Source organism: Cebus imitator, unplaced genomic scaffold, assembly GCF_001604975.1.
Source record: "Cebus imitator isolate Cc_AM_T3 unplaced genomic scaffold, Cebus_imitator-1.0 Scaffold241, whole genome shotgun sequence".
Taxonomy (NCBI): domain Eukaryota; kingdom Metazoa; phylum Chordata; class Mammalia; order Primates; family Cebidae; genus Cebus; species Cebus imitator.
The window spans coordinates 957,357-976,090 of NW_016107556.1; the positions used below are offsets into that span (position 1 = coordinate 957,357).

At 43.6% G+C, this 18,734-nt stretch overlaps 1 protein-coding gene across 1 annotated transcript in view; it reads left to right on the plus strand.

Annotated features, from left to right (window-relative positions):
- VSTM5 (V-set and transmembrane domain containing 5) overlaps positions 1–18,510 on the plus strand; it is a 36,435-nt gene extending 17,925 nt beyond the window's left edge. The window contains exons 2-4 of the mRNA XM_017498415.2: positions 15,600–15,926; positions 16,038–16,178; positions 16,309–18,510. Coding sequence (XP_017353904.1) covers positions 15,600–15,926; positions 16,038–16,178; positions 16,309–16,352 — 512 coding nt within the window. The 3' untranslated portion in view covers positions 16,353–18,510. The remainder of the gene's footprint in view (positions 1–15,599; positions 15,927–16,037; positions 16,179–16,308) is intronic.
- The last annotated feature ends 224 nt before the right edge of the window (positions 18,511–18,734 follow it).

Below are 18,734 nucleotides of genomic sequence, written 5' to 3' on the forward strand. Positions count from 1 at the left end.
ATTGACTGTACTCTGCTTCATGACAACACTGACATATGTGTCTCTGCCTCTATATAACCATCTTATCTGTAGGATAAATTATTAGAAGTGGAATTTCTGGGTCAAAAGGTATGTGCTGTTTAAATATTTTTACGGATTGCAGCATATGCCCTCCAAGCAGGTTCCACCCATTTACAATCACCACAGTCGTGTTTGAGTATAACTTCCACGCACCCCTGACAACATAATGTTATCAAACTTCTTCATCTTTGCCAGTCTGGTAACGGCCAGGTCAGTCAACTTTCCCAGCCTTGGCTTCACTGGGCTGTGATAATGGTGTGTAACAGCTGATATGTAACAGGTATTAACTAACAGAAATGGTGACTGTTGCTATTTTCGAGTAATTTTCCTGGTTTGGGTACAAATTCTGAAACCTGATGAAAGGGAACAGCCTGGTGGGATCTACCTAAATCTGCATCTGTTTACGTTGAGTTTGGCTGACATCTGGATGACTTTCCAAGGCCATTATACAGCAAGATCATGAGGAGCCCTCTCCAAGATGAGCTGAGCTTTGGTTTCGGAGCAATCAGGCACTGAGAGGGGGAATTACCACCTGAGGTCACAGGAGGTATGGACACTTGTGAACTGTGTGCCCAGGGCAGCCATCAGCACTGTTTCAAGACCAGGTTGGACAACATGGCAAAACCCCATCTCTACAAAAAATAAAAATTAAAATTAATAGCCAGGTATGGTGGTTCTTTCCTGTAGTCCCAGCTACTCAGGAGCTGAGGCTGGAGAATAGCGCAAGCCCAGGAAGCAGAGGTTGCAGTGAGCCAAGATCACACCCATTACACTCCAGCCTTAGCAGTGAGACCTTATCTCAAAAAAAAAAAAAAAAAAAGAGAACCAACCAAACAACAAACCTGTGCTGTTTCTCCTGCTAGCTGTTTGACTCTCAGAAGACTTGGAGCTGGGTAAGGGGTCCCTCCAGCACCTTCTCCAGCTAGATCCAGTAACCCTCAGGTCAGCGCAGATACTCCCTTCCTGCTCTCTCCCGGTTGGCAACAGTTTGACAGGCAGCGCAGGCATGTCAGCATTTGTTCATCCATGCAAGTATATTTTGAGCATCTATAGTGTCAGGCCCTGTCCTGGGCACTGGGGGTTCTGAGATGAATAGGACAAGAATTCTGTCCACAAAGATCTCATGGTCTTGGGCAGACCTGCCCTATGCATGCCCACTTCTTAATACCGCTTCTCTCAGAGGCTGGCACAGGGTGGCCAGGGGATGTTTAGGCTCCAGCCTTAGGTTCTCCCAAAAAACAAGCACCTATTGGGGGCCCAGGGGCATGCATGTGATGTATGTAAATGGTAAGATCATTAATTCTGCCAGGCTGTCCTTCCAGAGTCCCAGTTCAGATCATGTCATGGCTCTATTTGAACACTTTCTGGGTCCTGTTCTGCCTCTGCCCCGCCCTCACCCTGCCCCACACTCTGTCAGCTTCCTTACCCCATGGCCACCCTGTACTTCTTAATTGCCACGTCCCAAACTTTGATTAAACTTTTTTTTTTATTGAGTCCCAAACCCGAGGAGCCTCGGACCCCTCCTTCCTCCCCGAGTTATCTTACTATTCTCAGCTGAGATTGGGCTTCTTCCCTTTCCCACACTTTTTTGTTTTGTTTTGTTTGTTTGTTTTGAGACAGAGTCTCACTCTGCCACCCAGGCTAGAGTGCAAGGTGTGATCTCTGCTTACTGCAACCTCCGCCCCCCGGGTTCAGGAGATTCTCATGCCTCAGCCTCCCGAGTAACTGGGATTACAAGTGTCTGCCACCATGCCTGGCTAACTTTTTGTATTTTTAGTAGAGACGGGGTTTCACCATGTTGGCCAGGCTGGTCTCAAACTCCTGACCTCAGGTGATCCACCTGCCTCAGCCTCCCAAAGTGCTGGGATTACAGGCATAAGCCACCACGGGTGATCAACTCTGTTGGTTTGCCCATGACTGTCCTGATTTTAGCCCTGAAACTGCCACATCCTGGGAAATCCCTCAGTCCTGGACAAACTGGGGCAGTTGGTCAGTCACCCGGAGGCAGGTGACAGAGACCTGATCAGAGAAGGGTGAGTGATGGGGGCTGCGGCTCCTGGACAAACACAAAGTGCTGTGTCCTTGCTCAGTGCCTGGCCTGTTGCTGAGCCTTAAACGTGTCATCAACCCTCATCCTCACGGGAAAGCTCAGGCTCTCATAGTTAAGGACTTTCTCCAGATCTCCCAGCGAGGAAGTCCCAGGGTAGAACCTGTGTGTGTCCTGCCCACATTATGTTTCTCCACTACACTTCCCTGCCACTTGAAATGATCCTTTTGTAATGTCACTCGTCACTCACCCACCCCACCGTAACAGGTTTCTGAATTAGGATTCCTGAACCTTCAGGAGTCCTATATGCTAGCTGCTTAATTAATGGTTTGATAAGGATGAGAGTGATGCTTAGTTCCTAGTTCTCAGCTGCATCTGACAATCACATTCGCTGAATACATTACTTTCCAGATAAATGAGGTGAAAATGAGTTATCCTAATTAAGACGTAGCTCTGTAACTCCTTAAATGCAGACTATGTTGGCAAGATCTCTGTCCTATCATCAGCTGATACTCTTGCAATTTCAATAGATGTAATTGTCATCTCAACAGTATTGACCTTTGTTGTGATTTCAAGAAATACATCCCCCTTCTTAAATAATCATTTAAAAAAAACATTGAAAAGCACAGCCTATGTAATTTATTTGTAAGAAAAGGAGTAAGTAACCCTTCTGAGTGTTATATTCCAGCCCATTGCTCGGTAGGTGGTTTCAGCTTCCTGGTACTTTTACTATTTTCTCTTGACAGCTTTTTGATTAGTTACCAGAGAGTCTGACCATCTCCAGGAAATTGGGAAACCGTTTGGTTCAGGTTCCAGTGACTTCTGTCCTGCAAAAATCTTCTACTCTGTGAATTGTTCTTCAAGAGAAGGATCCCCCATCTACCTTGGAAATGCCTAAAAATTGAGTTCCCCTTTGCTTTTCACAAATAATTCAAGTGAAGATACAAAAGTAAACTTCTAAACTTTAGATTTTGCTGGCCAAGATTGTGTAGTTTAATCAGGAGAACTTAAGACTTTTTAAAGTACCGTTTTAAAAATTATCAACTCAATAAATAACTGAAAAATTCAAAATTATATAAATGGCTTACATGGAAAATAAAATTCTCCTGCGATTCAATCTCTGAGGGGCAATACCTGTTAACAGTTTAGCATATATTACTCCAACACTTTTCCATTTTTCTGTACATAATATGTATATACTAGCACATATTTATACAAATATAAGTGAGATCACATTATGTATGCTGTTTTATACATTTATTTTTTAAACTTAGTAACATCACAGACATCTTTCCTTGCCCTCACAAAGCTCATTTTTGTTAGTGGCTGCCTGCTGTCTTTTTTTCTCTTTTTTTCTTAAGACTAGTCAGGTCGGGTGCAGTGGCTCACACCTGTTATCTCAGGACTCTGGGAAGCTGAGGCGGGTGGATCACCTGAGGTCAGGAGTTCGAGACCAGCCTGACCAACCTGATGAAACCTCATCTCTACTAAAAATACAAAAATTAGGCCGGGCGCGGTGGCTCAAGCCTGTAATCCCAGCACTTTGGGAGGCCGAGGCGGGTGGATCACGAGGTCAAGAGATCGAGACCATCCTGGTCAACATGGTGAAACCCCATCTCTATTAAAAATACAAAAAATTAGCTGGGCATGGTGGTGCGTGCCTGTAATCCCAGCTACTCAGGAGGCTGAGGCAGGAGAATTGCCTGAACCCAGGAGGCGGAGGTTACGGTGAGCCGAGATCGCGCCATTGCACTCCAGCCTGGGTAACATGAGTGAAACTCCGTCTCAAAAAAAAAAAAAAAATACAAAAATTAGCCAGGCATGGTGGCAGGTGCCTGTAATCCTAGCTACTCGGGAGGCTGAGACAGGAGAATAACTTGCACCCGGGAGGCGGGGGTTCCAGTGAGCCAAGATCGTGCCATTGCACTCTAGCTTGGGTGACAAAGTGAGACTCCAGCTCCAAAAAAAAAAAAGACTAGTCAAGAGCAATAGTGAAAAGGGAAGAAAGAGTAGAATGAGGGGTTTCATCTGTAACTGACTGTGAACAATCAGTTGAGATAACTCACTACCTTCAGACCAGCCCATCCATTTTATAAGTGAAATCTGATGTAATGAACAAACCTCCTTGAATAGAACATTTGAGCCAGGCCTGAATATTGGCCCAGCCACTAAGTTTCTCTGGACTCATTATGGATTGATTTTAGCATGAGATGCAGAGGTGGTTACTCATTAATTCAACTTTTTAAATAATTGACCAGCAGTTTGCTTTAAAACCATGAAACTGTTCACTTTTCATCTTTGTTATAGATTATTTATTCCTAATTATATGTGATAGATTGACAGTTAGGTGTTGTTCCTAATACCTAGTTAAATGTCCAGTTAGTCTAATTAAAAGGAGATTTTTCTCAAATCTTAACAAATTCAAGAAGATTTAAATCATGTCAAGTGTCTTTCCTGACCACAATAATATGAAACTAGAAATCAACAGTAGGAATAAAATTGGAAAATTCTCAAATTTATAGAAATTAAACAACACACTCCTAAATGACCAGTGTGTCCAAGACAAAAATGAAAAAAATCTTGAAACAAATAAAAATGGAAATATAACATACCATAATTTATAGGGTACAGCAAGAACAATTTTAGGTGGAAAGTTTATAGCTATAAATGCTGATGTTAAGAAAAAAGATGTCAAATAATCACTTCAAGGAAGTATTAGAAACCTTATAGAAAAAGAAGAGCAGAAGAAAAGAAATAATAAAAATCAGTTCAGAAAACTAAAGATTTGTCAATTTTATCTATTTTAAAATTTTTATTTATTTTTAATTTTTTTAAGAGACAGGTTCTGGCTCTGTTGCCCAGGCTGGAGTGCAATGGCATGATCATAGCTCACGGAAGCCTGGAACTCCTGGGATCAGGTAATCCACCTATTTCAACCCTCCAAGTAGCTAGAACCACAGGTGTGCACTACCACACCCTGCTAATTTTTTGCTTTTTGTAGACATGGAGTTTCACTAAATTATACCCAGGCTGGTCTTGAACTCCTGGCCTCAGATGATCCTCTCCCACTCTGGCCTCTTGAAGTGCTGGGATTACAGACGTGAGCCACTGAGCCTGACCCTTATTTCTTTTTTAAAAAAATCAACTCTTAGTTTTGTTCATCTTTTCTATTATTTTTCTAGTCTCTATTTCACTTTTATTTCTGACTTTGACCAGCTGGTCAAGGCTGCAGTGAGCCAAGATTGCATCATGCACTCCAGCCTGGGTGACAAAGTGAGACCATGTCTAAAAAAAAAAAAAAGGAGGGCGGGCACAGTGGCTCACACCTGTAATCCCAGCACTTTGGGAGGCTGAGGCAGGTGGATCATGAAGTCAAGAGATGGAGACCATCCTGGCCAACAAGGTGAAACCCCGTCTCTACAAAAAATACAAAAATTAGCCAGGCATCATGGCACACACCTGTGGTCCCAGCTACTCGGGAGGCTGAGGTGGAAGAATCGCTTGAACCCAGGAGGCAGAGGTTGCAGTGAGCTGAAACTGCTCCACTGCACTCCAGCCTGGTGACAGAGCAAGACTCCATCTCAAAAATGAAAAGAAATAAAAAGAAAACTGTCCCATTTATAATATAATCAAAAATAATAAAATATTTGGAAATAAATTTAACAAAGAAGGCAAGAGATCTATAAGCTGAAAACCGTAAGACAATGATGAAGGAAAGTGGAGACACAAATAAATGGAAAGATATGCTATGTTCATGGATAGGAAGAATTAATATTGTTAAAATGTCCTTATTACCCAAAGTGATCTGCAGAGTCAGTGCAATCTGTATTAATATTTCAATGGCATTCTTCACAGAAATCAAAAAAGCAGGCCAGACACAATGGTTCATGCTTGTAATCCTAGCACTTTGGAAGGCTGAAACAGATGGATCGCTTGAGCCCAGGAGTTTGAGACCAGCCTGCACAACATGGTGAAAACCAGTATCTACAAAAAATACAAAAGTTACCCAGGTGTGGTGGCACACACCTATGATCCCAGCTACTTAGAAGGCTGAGGTGGGAGGATCACCTTAACCCCAAGGGGGTCGAGGCTCCAGGGAGCTGTGATTGCACCACTGCACTCCAGCCTACATGACAGAGGGAGACCCTGTCTCAAAAAAAAAAAAAAAAAAAATCCGGTTTATATAGAATCACAAAAGATCCTGAATATCCGAAGCAATCTTGAGAAAGAACAAAGCTGAAGGCATCATGCCTCCTGATTTCAAAGTAAATTTCAAAGCTATAGTAAATTGAAATGGTATAACACTGGTATAAAAACAGGCACATGGATAAATGGAACAAAATAGAGAGCTCAGAAACAAATGCACTTATAGACGGTCAACTAATATTTGACAAAAGTGCCAAGAATACACAATGAAGAAAGGATAGTCTCTTCATAAAGGGTGTTGGCAAAACTGAATATCCACATGCAAAAGAGTGAAATTGGACCCTTATCTTACATCATTCACAAAAATTAACTTGAAATGGATTAAACACTTAAGTGTAAAACCTGAAACATAAAACTCCTAGAAGAAAAAATAAGGAAAAACTCCTTGACATTGGTTTTCTCAATGACTTTTTGGATGACACCCTAAACACAAGCAACAAAACCAAAAATGAGTAAGTGGGTCAACATCAAACTAAAAACCTGTACAGCAAAGGAAACAATCAACAAAATGAAAAGGCAGTCTATAGAATTTCAGGAAAATAACTGCAAACCTGGAAAGGAGTTAATATCCAAAATATACATGGAACTCATACAACTCAATAGCAAAAAACAAACAACAAGAAAGAAATGAATGACTTAAAAACGGGCACAAGGATCTGAACAGTCATTTCTCCAAAGAAAACAGTACAGATGGCCAAGAGGTACATAAATAGGTGCTGAAATAATCAGGGAAGTGCAAATCAAAACCACAAGGAGATATCACCTCACTCCTGTTAGGCTGGCTATTATCAAAGAGACAAAATGACAAATGTTCGTCAAGCTATGGAGAAAGGGAAACTTTGCACACTGTTGGTGGGAATGAAAATTGATGCAGCTATTATGAAAAGAAGTATGGAGATTTCTAAAAAAAAAAAAAACAGAAGTACCACTGGGCATGGTGACTCATGCCTGTAACCCCAGCACTTTCAGAGACCAAGGCAAGTGGATCACCTGAGGTCAGGAGTTCAAGACCAGACTGAACAACATGGTAAAACCCTGTCTCTACTAAAAAGATAAATATTATCTGATTGTGGTGGTGGGCACCTGTCATCCCAGCTACTTGGGAGGCTGAGGCAGGAGAATCACTTGAACCTGGGAGGTGGAGGTTGCAGTGAGCCAAGATCTTGCCACTGCACTCCAGCCTGGGTGACAGAGTGCGACTCTGTCTCAAAAAAAAAAAGTGGTGGCATATGATCCACCAATCCTACTGGGTATATATCAAAAACAATTGAAACCAGTGTATCAAGGAGATATCTGCATGCTCTTGTTTACTGTACCGTATTCACAATAGTCAAGACATGGAAACTACCTGTGTCCATCGACAGATGAATACATAAATATATATATGAATATTATTCAGTCATATGAATAAGGAAATCCTGCCATTTGTGACATGAATGAACCTGAAAGACATTATGCTAAGTTGCTAAATGAAATAAGCCAGACATAGGAAGACAAATACTGTAAGATCTCTTATATATGGAATCTAAAAAAACTGAATTCATAGAAATAGATTAGAATTGTTGTTGCCAGAGGCTGGGGCCAGTGGGGAGGAGGGAGATGTAGATGACAAAGTCTAAAGTTCGAGTTACATGATGAACAGATTCTGGGGACTGAATATTCAGGGTGAGTGGTGATGGATATGTTAATTAAATTAATTGTGATCATCATTACACAACATAGAGATATATCAAAACATCAGGCTGTATGCCTTGAATGTATACAATCTTTGTCAATTAAATTAAAAAAAAATTTTTTATTTTTGAGACGGAGTTTTGCTCTGTCGCCAGGCTGGAGCACAGTGGCGCAATCTCGGCTCACTGCAACCTCCACCTCCTGGGTTCAAGCAATTCTTCCGCCTCAGCCCCCCCAGTAGCTGGGACTATAGGCACGTGCCAAATGCTCAGCTATCCAGGATGGTCTCAATCTCTTGACCTTGTGATCCACCCGCGTTGGCCTCCCAAAGTGCTGGGATTACAGGCGAAAAAAATCTTTTTAAAGAAGCTTTTCTAGGCTGGACTCAGTGGCTCACTCTTGTAATCCCAGCACTTTGGGAGCTTCAAACCAGGAGTCCAAGACCAGTCCTAGCAACACGGCGAGATCTCATCTCTACGAAAAAAAAAAAAAAAAAAAAAAAAAAAACAAAAAAAAAAAAAAAAAAAGGAAAAAGAGGTTTCTCTGGTCAAGAGAAAATACAAAAACCAGCAATAACCAGTCAGCCAGTTTCCAGCTGTATCAGCATCTTAGAAACTTGGAGTTGTTATTTTTATTTATTTTTCAGTTTGCCGAAGTTACTGAAATGCTCAAAGTGAAGTTCCATGAGGGTATGAAAAGGGCTGGTAGTCTTCCAGGAACACTAACCTGTTAACACATTTAACAGAATGTACTTGAAATGCACAGAGGTCATGATACAGATGTGTCATTAGTTCTAAATATAGTTCTCTAAATCTTAAAGTAGTGATCACTATTTCATCTGCTCATATTTGAGGCCAGAGAAATCAGGAAACATAGATACATGATAGATAGATAAATACACAGATAGACAGACAGAGACACAAAGTAGAGATACAGGCTAGGCATGGTGGCTCATGCCTGTAATCTCAATATTTTGGGAGGTCAAAGGCAGGCAGATCACTTGAGGCCAAGAGTTCAAGACCAGCCTGGTCAACATGACAAACCCCATCTCTACTAAAAATATTAATACAAAAAAAATTTAGCCTGGCATGGTGGCACACGCCTGTAATCCCAGCTACTCAGGTAGCTGAGACACAAGAATAGCTTGAATCCAGGAGGCTGAGGTTGCAGTGAGCTGAGATCACACCACTCCACTCCAGCCTGGGCAACAGACCAAGACTGTCTCAAAAACAAAATAAAACAAAAAACAAAATAGAGATCCAGGGCTGGAATCAGAGCTGTGCTGAAATTCCTCCTCTTCCATATACTGGCTATGTGGGCATGTTGGTGCACCTATGTAAAAAATAGAAGAGACGGCCGGCACTGTGGCTCACACCTGTAATCCCAGCCCTTTGGGAGGCCAAGGCAGGTGGATCATGAGGTCATGAGTTTGAGATTGGCCTGGCCAACATAGTGAAACCTTACCTCTAGTAAAAATACAAAAACCCGGGTGTGGCGGCGGGCACCTGTAATCCCAGTTACTCAGGAGGCTGAGGCAGGAGAATCACTTGAACCTGGGAAGCAGAGGTTGCAGTGAGCCAAAATCCAGCCATTGCACTTCAGTTCCGACAACAGCAAGACTCTGTCTAAAAAAATAAAAAATAAAAATACAATAAAAGAGATAATAATTGTAAAGTAGATAACATAGTAACCGGCACAGAAAGTCCTAAATGTAGTTCTCTTCCTTATATGCATGCTAGGTTTCAGAGGTACCTAATTTTTCAAACCACCCAAGCATCAACATTCCTATTGGGAAAAGGCTCATGTTTCTTGTTGCCGTAAATATTTGGTCATTCACTTATTCATTTACTCAGCAAACGTTTACTGACTAACCGCCATGTGCCAGGCATTGTACTGGGTACAGGGGACACGGACAAAGGAAACACAATTCCTGCCCTCTAAGGGCTGGCCTGGAATTTGACCTGTTTTCTTCTTTATTCTAGTTGTCTTAAACTCTGCACTTTGTTCTATGTTAAAGAATAACTATATCACACACTGAGTGCTTGAGTGAGACGGACTGATCCAGAGTCATGAAAACAGTCCATATCAGAAGGGTATACTGGGAGAGAACCTCTGCAGTCCACCTTGCTACAAAGGTGTCAGATTTCAGGTTGAAATAAAAGGGAGCTTTCTAAATTGAGCTTCTTCAAAATGGAAAAAGGTTGCTCTGTGTGTAGAGAGCTCTCTATCACTTTAAGGAAGAGTTCAAGCAGAAATTGAATGGTGAGCTCTTTGAATTCCTACACGGGATGGGAGGTTGACCAGTAAGTTGCCCTCTGCCCTAAAGAGTCTTTTTTATCAAGCCCCTATGTGTGCACAATGCCAGACCAGGATTCTTTGTCTTGGGCTTCTGTCCCCAAAGGTGGCCCATGAATGGAACTAGTAGCTACCCCATGTAATACGATAATATAAGCATAGGATGCAAAAACACCACCTTTTCAAACTGATCTTCTCACCAATAGTCCCCAGTGCCATAATTTCCCATTTCTCATTCTTTGGCTTTAAGACATGAGGACACTTTTAAAAATGTAATCGGTTCAAAGAAACGTTTAAAACCTAATAAGGACTTTTTCTTTCTTCCTTCCTTTCTTTCTTTTTTCTTTTTTTTTGAGACAGGGTCTCTCACTCTGCCACTCAGGCTAGAGTGCAGTGGTGCAACCACCGCTCACTAGAGCCTGGATCTCCTGGGCTCAAGTAACCCTCCCACCTCAACCTCCAGAGTAGCTGGGATGATGGGATGACAGGTGCATGCCACTATGGCTGGCGAAATTTTCTTATTTTTTAATAGAGACAAGGTCTCACTATGTTGCCAGTCTGGTCTTGAACTGGCCACAAGTGATCCTCCCACCTTGGCCTCCCAAAGTGCTGGGATTACAGCACTTTATGAGCCACCTTGCTCAGACAACTGAGGACATTTCAAATACACACAAATGACCCAAAGAGGCTCCCATTGTCCAAATTTAGGATAACTCAGCAGAAAAAATTATCATGATTATAATGGAGTATTTCATGTTAAAAAGAATCCACTAGTCTATAGAGACACTAAGAAAAAAAGAAGAGGAGGCTGAGCACAGTGACTAACACCTGTAATTGCGCTCCAGTCTAAGCACAGAGCAAGATTCCGTCTCAAAAAAAAAAGAAGGGGAGAGATGCCCAGAGAAAGAGCTTTTCTTCACAGAGGAATGCCAGCCGAGAAATGATAGAATTGAAAATTATTTTGAAGCTATCTATGAAATAACTAACATAAGTGAAGCTCATTAGTGGATGCTAAGATCTGTGTGTGCACAGCTGTTAGATGACAGGTTAATCACATAGTGTCACAGATGGCTTATCAATGACAAAGGAAAAGAGGCCGTTGCCAATGAGAGACCTGTCAGACATCATTCCAGTGATCAAACTTAGCTTTCCGAGCAATGGGGCAAACCCACAATATTTGTCTTCTGGAGTGATGCAATATTAAAATATCACCTTTGCAGTATTTTTACCTTTCTTCTGAACAAATCGGACTGTGGTGCATTCTCCAAGACAACTGACCTAAACTCTATAAAATGTTAACGTCATGAAAGCCAAAAAAAAAGTGGAAAAATTTTACAAAACTGAAGGAGATTAATAATGATAACCAAATGCAGTGGGTAATTCTTGATTAGATCATGAATTAAAATTGAAAAGCAGTTAGAAAAGTAATTTTGTGAAAAATTAGAGAAATTTGAATATATACTATATATCAGAAAATATTTGCATCTCAATGTTATATTTCTTGGGTAGATAATGTGGTCATGTAGGAGAATGGCTTGTTCTTAGGTGAAGTATCAAGATGTCTGCAACATCTTGCAGCAAAAATACAAAGATGGTTCAGTAAAATTTAAAAAAAAAATTTTTTTTTTTTTGGAGATGGAGTCTCACTCTGTTGCCTGGGCTGGAGTGCAGTGGCACAATCTCGGCTCGCTGCAATCTCCACCTCCCAGGTTCAAGCAGTTCTCCTGCCTCAGCCTCCTGAGTAGCTGGCATTACAGGCACGTGCCACCACGCTCAGCTAACTTTTTTTTGTATTTTTAGTATAGACAGGGTTTCACCATGTTGGCCAGGCTGGTCTCGAACTCCTGACCTTGTGATTCACCTGTCTCAGCCTGCCAAAGTGCTAGGATTACAGGCATGAGCCACCGCACACGGCCGAAAGAAAAAATTTTTAAGCCAAGAGTGGTGGCCAAAGCCTGTAATCTCAGTTTCTCAGGGGGCTGAGGCAGGAAGGTTGCTTGAGGCTGGGAGTTGGAGACCAGCCAGGTAACATAGTAAGATCCCCATCTCAAAGAAGAAAAGAAAAGAAAAAAAGAAGAGAGAGGAGAGTGGAAGGAGGGGAGAGGAGGAAAGGAGAGGGGAGAGAAAGGGAGGGGAAGGGAGGGATGGAGAGGGGAAAGGGAGGGAAGTGGAGGGAAGGGGGGAAGGGAGGTGAAGGAAGAGGAGGAGAGAGGAGGGGAGAAAAGGGAAGGAAGGAGAAGGAAGAAAGGAAAAAATTTTTTTTAGTTTAAAGAAGGTTTTTATTTTTTGAGACAGGATCTCACTCTCAGGCTCAAGTGCAGTGGCATGATCACAGCTTACTGCAGATTCAACCTCCTGGGATCAAGTGATCCTCCCATCTCAGCCTCCCAAGTAGTTGGGACTACAGGCATGTGCCACAATACCTAGCTCACTCTGGGACTCAAGAAATTCTCCTACCTCCCAAAGTGCTGGGATTACAGGAGTGAGCCACTGCACCCAGCCTAAAAATATTTTGCTAAATAAGTACTTGTGTGTGGAGGGTGGGGGAGAGAGAGAGAAAGAAAGCCAATGTGGGAAGTCATTAACAATGGTGAATGTAGGAAAAGGTATATAGATGTTCATTGTACTTGACTTTTAATTTTTCTTTAACATTTTTAAAAATACAAAGTTTACAGAGAAAAAAATTATGTTTCTTAGCAGCTATAACTCTTGAAAACCATTATGACTTCTCAACTTTTCTTTTACTAGATTATCTTGTCACCTAGCCAGGCCTTAGAAAAGAAACACAAATGGGATGGGAAAGGACAGTGAAAAATTCCTGGAAAAGTGACTGGTGTGGCTACCTGGAGCCACCCAACAGGGAACCCAGGGAAACTGGGCATCCAAAGAATGAAAGAGCTAAACCAGAAGTTTAGGTGGAAATCAAGGGATGGGCTTCAAGCTCATATCCTACCGTATTTGCTATCTAGTCTCCAACCAGCCCTAACCTCCCCTTTCAGTGTGCATGGGCATTTGTCACATCCTGTGCCCTTCACTGGCAGCCACTGACCTTTGACTTGAGCAAATAGGTTAAATGTCTGCACTTCGGAATCAGCAGCCCTTGTGTGAATCTCGGTCCTGCAGAGTGAACCTGGACAAGCCCTTCATATCTGTTGAGCCTGAGGTTTCTTATTTGTAAATCCTTGATAGAATAACCATGGGTTGTGTGAGGCTTTCATGAGATGATTAAGATAAAGCAGGTAGCACCAGGCCTGGTGCATGGGAGCTACTCAGCACATGTACAACAACATATATATATAATCTCAGTGAATGTCACTATTATTCATCCATGTACTCAGCAGAAATCACTGCAGGAAGAAAGGCCTGGAGATCACTGTAGAGCAGTCTGATTTGGGATACACATCCCTGTGTGATGCCGCTTTGCTTCACCTACCTCCACATCCAGTTGGTCTGCATGTTCTGTCCTCTCTACTTCCAAATGTGTATCCTAAATCAGACTGCTTGACATTAATCACCAAGGCCGCCAGATCGTCTCTTATCTAGCCTCCTGCGGCAGCCACCTGACTGCTCCTCTTGCTTCCACTCTTGCCTCTGTCTTAGTCTGTTTTGTACTGCTACAACAGAATACTTGACACTGGGTAACCTAAAGGAACAGAAGTCTATTTGGCTCATGGTTCTGGAGGTTGGGAAGTGCAAGATCAAGGGCCAGCAGCTGGCAAAGGCCTTCCTGCTGCAACATCCCATGGCAGAAGGTGGAAGGGCAAGAGCATGTTTGAGAGAGAGAGGGAAGGGGGCTGAACTCATCCTTTTATCAAGAACGTACTCCCATGATAACTGTATTAATCCATTCAGGAGGACAGTGCCTTCATGACCTAATCACCTATTTTTTTTTTGACATGGAGTCTCACTCTGTCACCCACACTGGAGTGCAGTGGTGTGATCTGGGCTCACTACAAACTCCACCTCCTGGGTTCAAGTGATTCTCCTGCCTCAGCCTCCCAAGTAGCTGGGATTACAGGTGCCCAACACCACACCCAGCTAATTTTTGTATTTTAGTGGAGACAGAGTTTCACCATGTTGGCCAGGCTGGTCTCAAACTCCTGACCTCAACTGATCCACCCACCTCAGCCTCCCAAAGTGCCGGGATTGCAGGCATGAGCCACAGTACCTGGTCCAATCACCTCTTAAAGGTCCCCACTCTCAACAGTGTTTGTTACATTGGGGATTAAATTTCCAACACATGGGGAGGTTCTCTGAGCCTACTCTAGCTTGGGAAGCTGCCTGATAAAAATAAACAAATAAATGGCCAGCACGGTTGCTCATGCCTGTAATCCCAGCACTTTGGGAGGCTGAGGTGGGTGGATCACTTGAGGCCAGGAGGTCATGACCAGCCTGACCAACACAGTAAAATCTCGGCTCTACTAAAAATACAAAAATTAGCCAGGTGTGGTGGCATACACCTGTAATCCCAGTTATTCGGGAGGCTGAGACAGGAGAATCACTTGAACCCGGGAGGAGGAGGTTGCAATAAGCCGAGATCGCACCATTGCACTCCAGCCTAGGTGACGGAGTGAGACTCCATCTCAAAAAAAAAGTATTAATACATACCTACATAAATAGTTTCCAACACATGAATTTTGGGAGGCACATTTAAACCATAGCACCTCCCTTACTCCAGCAGACATTGTCAGATTAATGGGGAACATCACCCCCCTGTCTAAGCCCTCCCATGGCTTCCCATCCCCCTTCAGTACCTGTCATCATGACTTGGCTCCCAGCCGGCTCTCCAACCTCATCTCCTAACCTCCATTGTTCTCTGCCATCCAGCACGCTAGCTGCCGTTCTGTTCCTCAAACACCTCCATGCTCATTCTTCCCACACAGGCTTTGCATTTGTTTCCTTTGCCTGAAATGTTGTCCCCCTGTGTCTTCGCAGACATTCTTCTCCTCCCCATCCTCATCTTTTAGATCACAGTTCAGACGTCATTTCCTCTGCGAGGTCTTCTCTGGCCATCCTTTCTGATGTTGTGTAACACTTCCGATCCCACCAGTCACTTTTATTATCTTTAAAGCACTTGCCATTACCTAAAATTATCTTATTTGCTTATTTATTCCTTTATTTCTCCTTTATAAAATGCAAGCTCTAGGGAGCCTTGTGTCTTGTTCAGCATTATCGCTTCAGCACCAGAACCTAGAACAGTGCCTGTCAGATAACAGGCATGCAATAAATATCTGTGAAATAGATTAACAACTTATGTAAGTTATCTTCAGTATAAAGCCATGTATATGTGCCCAACATCTAGCATATTATCCTGCAGGTCAGGGCGTGTCCCTGTACATTCCACAGGCCACCATCAATGCCACCGTCAAAGAAGACATCCTGCTCTCAGTTGAGTACTCCTGTCATGGGGTGCCCACCATCAAATGGATGTATTCGTCCAACTGGGGAATGCAGAAGATCGTGGAGTGGAAACCAGGGACTCAGGCCAACATCTCCCAAAGCCACAAGGACAGAGTCTGCACCTTTGACAACGGCTCCATCCAGCTCTTCAGTGTGGGAGTGAGGGATTCCGGCTACTATGTCATCACTGTGACGGAGCGCTTGGGGAGCAGCCAGTTAGGCACCATCGTGCTGCACGTCTCTGGTAAGACATCCCCAGGGCCCAGGTACCCCTCCAAACTGTGAGTGTATGGGAGGCCGATTTCACGATATTAAGAAACGTTGTCTTCTGCTTCCCCTCACCCCCACTCCGTAGAGATCCTCTATGAAGACCTGCACTTTGTCGCTGTCTTCCTTGCTTTTCTCGTTGCTGTGGCCGCAGTATTAATCAGCCTCATGTGGGTTTGTAATAAGTGTGCGTATAAATTTCAGAGGAGGAGAAGACACAAACTCAAAGGTAACTCCCTGAGTCTTGTGATAATCTGTGCGTGGTTTTGAGGCTAGAGGTGGCATGTTTTATCTTGTTCTCACCAAGAAAGCACTATGTGGCTTCATTTCCAACTCACTGATTTGTCTTTGCTTTACAGAAAGCACAACTGAGGAGATTGAACTGCAAGACGTTGAGTGTTAGTTAGCCAAGGTTGGACCCAACTGCATTTCTACCTCAAAAGGAAACCATTCTCCAACAAAAAGAGCAAGCACAGCTCTATACCCATTGTGTGTGGTCCTGTTGCAGCCCGTCCTGACAGGATAGCAGCAAGTTAACATTGACTGCATGGAGTTGAGGACTGTGGATGGGACAATGCCAGTTTTAGGATTCATGCTAAAGTCAAGGAGAAGAGTGAAGCTTTGAACCAGGGGCTTTGCTTTGCTTGGCTGCAGCATCAGGGCGATGCTTACCCATAACCAATGGCAGAGTACAGGTATTGGCTACTTCCTCATAACACTCACTCTGGCAGACAGGATGGCCTGTTGTCAGAGTCCCTGTATCAGAGGCCAGAGCATCTTCAGATGGATGTGCAGCCGGCATTAGAACATGCTCTCTGTGCTCCTGTCTGCTCTGCAACGACTGTGCCCACCAGGCCCCCATCTGGTATCCCACAAGCACTACTGTGGGAGCTATTGTGAGAAAACCTGAGACTTTTAGACCATCTGCTGCCTCAGAGCAGAGGTGAAGACGGGGTGGGGATTGGTGCTGTTGTGCTGCAGTTGAGTTGCTTGGAGGTAAGGCCCTGTGGCTGGGAGCTTTACGGGAGAGGAGTTCAACACCCTCCTCAGAAGCCAGCTTTGGAATATGAGGAATGGAGAGAAAACTCTTTCTCTTCCTCCCTTATTCCAACGTTAATTGGATTTTCCCTCCTATGGCTCAAACTTAGGCCACTGTGAGTAAAACAAGAGCTCATCTCTGCTATGGGCAGCACCTGGCCTCCTGACGAGCTAGATGCCACCCGCGTGGCTTGAGGAACGCTGTGCAACGCTGAGCTTGCACAGTGGGTGATGCAGCTGGAAAATCAGTCATTTCGGGTTTTGGATCTGTCCACCTCAGTCACTAACACTTCACATCCCAAGTCAGGCCCTTGCCTTCTCCTACCTGGGCTGAGGAATGCTTGGCCCTCACCTACCTCATAGGTATTAAGAGAAGCCCACTGTATGCACAGAGTTCTCTGAGCAACTTATGAAAAGCATGAGGATTCTTCAAGGATCTGGAAAGCCATACTGGAAAATGCTATTCTATCTGAGTATTAGAAGTTGATAAAATCCCCTGAGCTCTTGGGGCTCCAGGTGAGACTGGGGACTGGAGACCACCACTAGCCTTGGCCATTATTCTTTCAGGTTGTTGGTCACCATGTTCACCTGTAAGTTTCTCCATCCCAACTTCCATTTGACAAGCTCTAAAAGCAGGCATGGATTTATTTTCCATTATTTTATCTCTCCAATATTCATAGCTACAGACCAAGTGTACCACCTGATGATGATGATGTGTTCCCAGTCCTCAGCTGCAAATTCGCCCATGCAAAGATGAAGAAGTGCTAGAACATTCCTTTCTCTTCTCCCTCCTTTCAGGTCTCCAATGTCCATATCTTCTCTATTTCCTGTGTGGCAGAGAAGGAGTTGCTTGGATAAGTGACAGCCCTTTCCCTCAATATTGAATCTAGAGTTATGGGAAGGATCTCTCGAAATATTCAGACAGGAATTGTCAGTATCTAAAGAAGGGCTCCCAAGGCACTGCTTAATTCAAAAGGCGAGAGCAGTTGGTCTGTACAACTGATGTGTAGCTCTAGCACCTGAAGGGTACAAGATACGCTCAAGGCCCCTCCTGTAGCCACACGCACAAACTCACACACTGTGCCCTTTCCTCACGCAGCAGTTGGAGGAACCAGGACAGTTTCCAGTGCTGTGAAGCAATGAGGTGAGGAGTACCCAAGGGTCTCAAAGATAATCTGCTGATCTCCCCATCTTTCACACAGAAAGGCCGCCAGCAGGAAAGCAGCTGGAGTTGGGTAGTTGCTGGGGCTAACATGTCCTCTTCCACACTACCTGCCTTTCAGAACTCTGCCTTTCCGCTTGTCCGAAGTCAGGGCTGGCAATCTTCATAATCAAAGGAAAAGAATACCCACTGAGAGGCTTCCATGGCAGATGTCAATTAAATTCCCCCCAAATCTTCTGACAGTTTATTCACATCAGTGTAGTGTGGGAAGTTACAATTTTTTTTAAAAACCGCTTTCCTTGCTTTCCATTTCTTTGAAAAAAGGGCTTCCTTTGCATTTTTAAAGTTCTGTCATCCTGAACATTCCTGTGGAAAGTTTTAAAATTCAGAGCCTCAGCCGGGCGTGGTAGCTCACACCTGTCATCCCAGCACTTTGGGAGGCTGAGGAGGGCAGATCACGAGGTCAGGAGTTCGAGACCAGACTGACCAACATGGTGAAACCCCTGTCTCTACTAAAAATACAAAAATTAGCTGGGTGTGGGGCATGGTGGCGCATGCCTGTAATCCCAGCTACTCAGGAGGCTG